The sequence below is a fragment of the Chrysochloris asiatica genome, unplaced genomic scaffold (genome assembly GCF_000296735.1).
Source record: "Chrysochloris asiatica unplaced genomic scaffold, ChrAsi1.0 scaffold00679, whole genome shotgun sequence".
NCBI classification, from domain to species: domain Eukaryota; kingdom Metazoa; phylum Chordata; class Mammalia; order Afrosoricida; family Chrysochloridae; genus Chrysochloris; species Chrysochloris asiatica.
Genome location: NW_006409197.1, coordinates 29,278 through 30,036, shown reverse-complemented (window position 1 = coordinate 30,036; position 759 = coordinate 29,278). Strand labels below are relative to the sequence as shown.

At 42.3% G+C, this 759-nt stretch overlaps 1 protein-coding gene across 1 annotated transcript in view; it reads left to right on the top strand.

Moving 5' to 3' along the window:
• Positions 1 to 368: 368 nt before the first annotated feature.
• The window catches only part of LOC102823835 (zinc finger protein 2 homolog), a 3,584-nt gene continuing 3,193 nt past the window's right edge, over positions 369 to 759 (top strand). Inside the window, exons 1-2 of the mRNA XM_006877931.1 lie at positions 369 to 436; positions 635 to 686. Coding sequence (XP_006877993.1) covers positions 369 to 436; positions 635 to 686 — 120 coding nt within the window. The remainder of the gene's footprint in view (positions 437 to 634; positions 687 to 759) is intronic.

Below are 759 nucleotides of genomic sequence, written 5' to 3'. Positions count from 1 at the left end.
ACCCGTGTTTATGAAAAAAGATCATCCTTTTTCTTCTTTTAGTTTTAATGTTACAAGTGCCTTGTATCCACATCCTTTTTTAAGTCATCTAGTTAAACCCTCCTGCTATTTTCATTCCCAAACTTCATTGGAGGTTTTCCTAGTAAATCGCTTTTGGATCCCGTCCAAAGTATTGAAACAATTAAATATGACAGTCTTTCTGTTCTCACAGCTGCGTTTTCTCTCTAATTAATGCTTATCCTTTATATTTTATATTATGAACCTGAATTTAAATTATTTTATCAGCATCTCAAAATATTAATGATGAAGAAAACATAACCCCTGAAGATACAGTGGTACGATTCATGGAAAACAACAGCTGGCCCTCCATGTTACGAGAATTCTGTCAGGTTCATGGCTCTGAAATTCAGGAGAACATCCCAAGCACGTGTGTCAGGTGAGTCCCATTCACTGGAGGGAGGGCACTGCAGCAGGCTGGATTCTGAAGAAGGGATCATGGCCTTCAAGTGTTCATAGACTTGTGAGGAGGGCAGGTGGACAAACGGTCCAGTACTGGACTGCTAACCAAATGATTGTCAGTGCAGACTCATCCGGTGACTCTGCAGGAGAAACAACTGGTGATGTGCTTCTGTAGTACTGCCGAGACCTCCTGGTGGGACAGTTCTAGCCTGTCCCACGGGGTCACTGTGAGCGGGACTTGTCTTAACATATCTGTTCATGGACCCCATCGACTCTTACATATCTATATATGGAGCCATG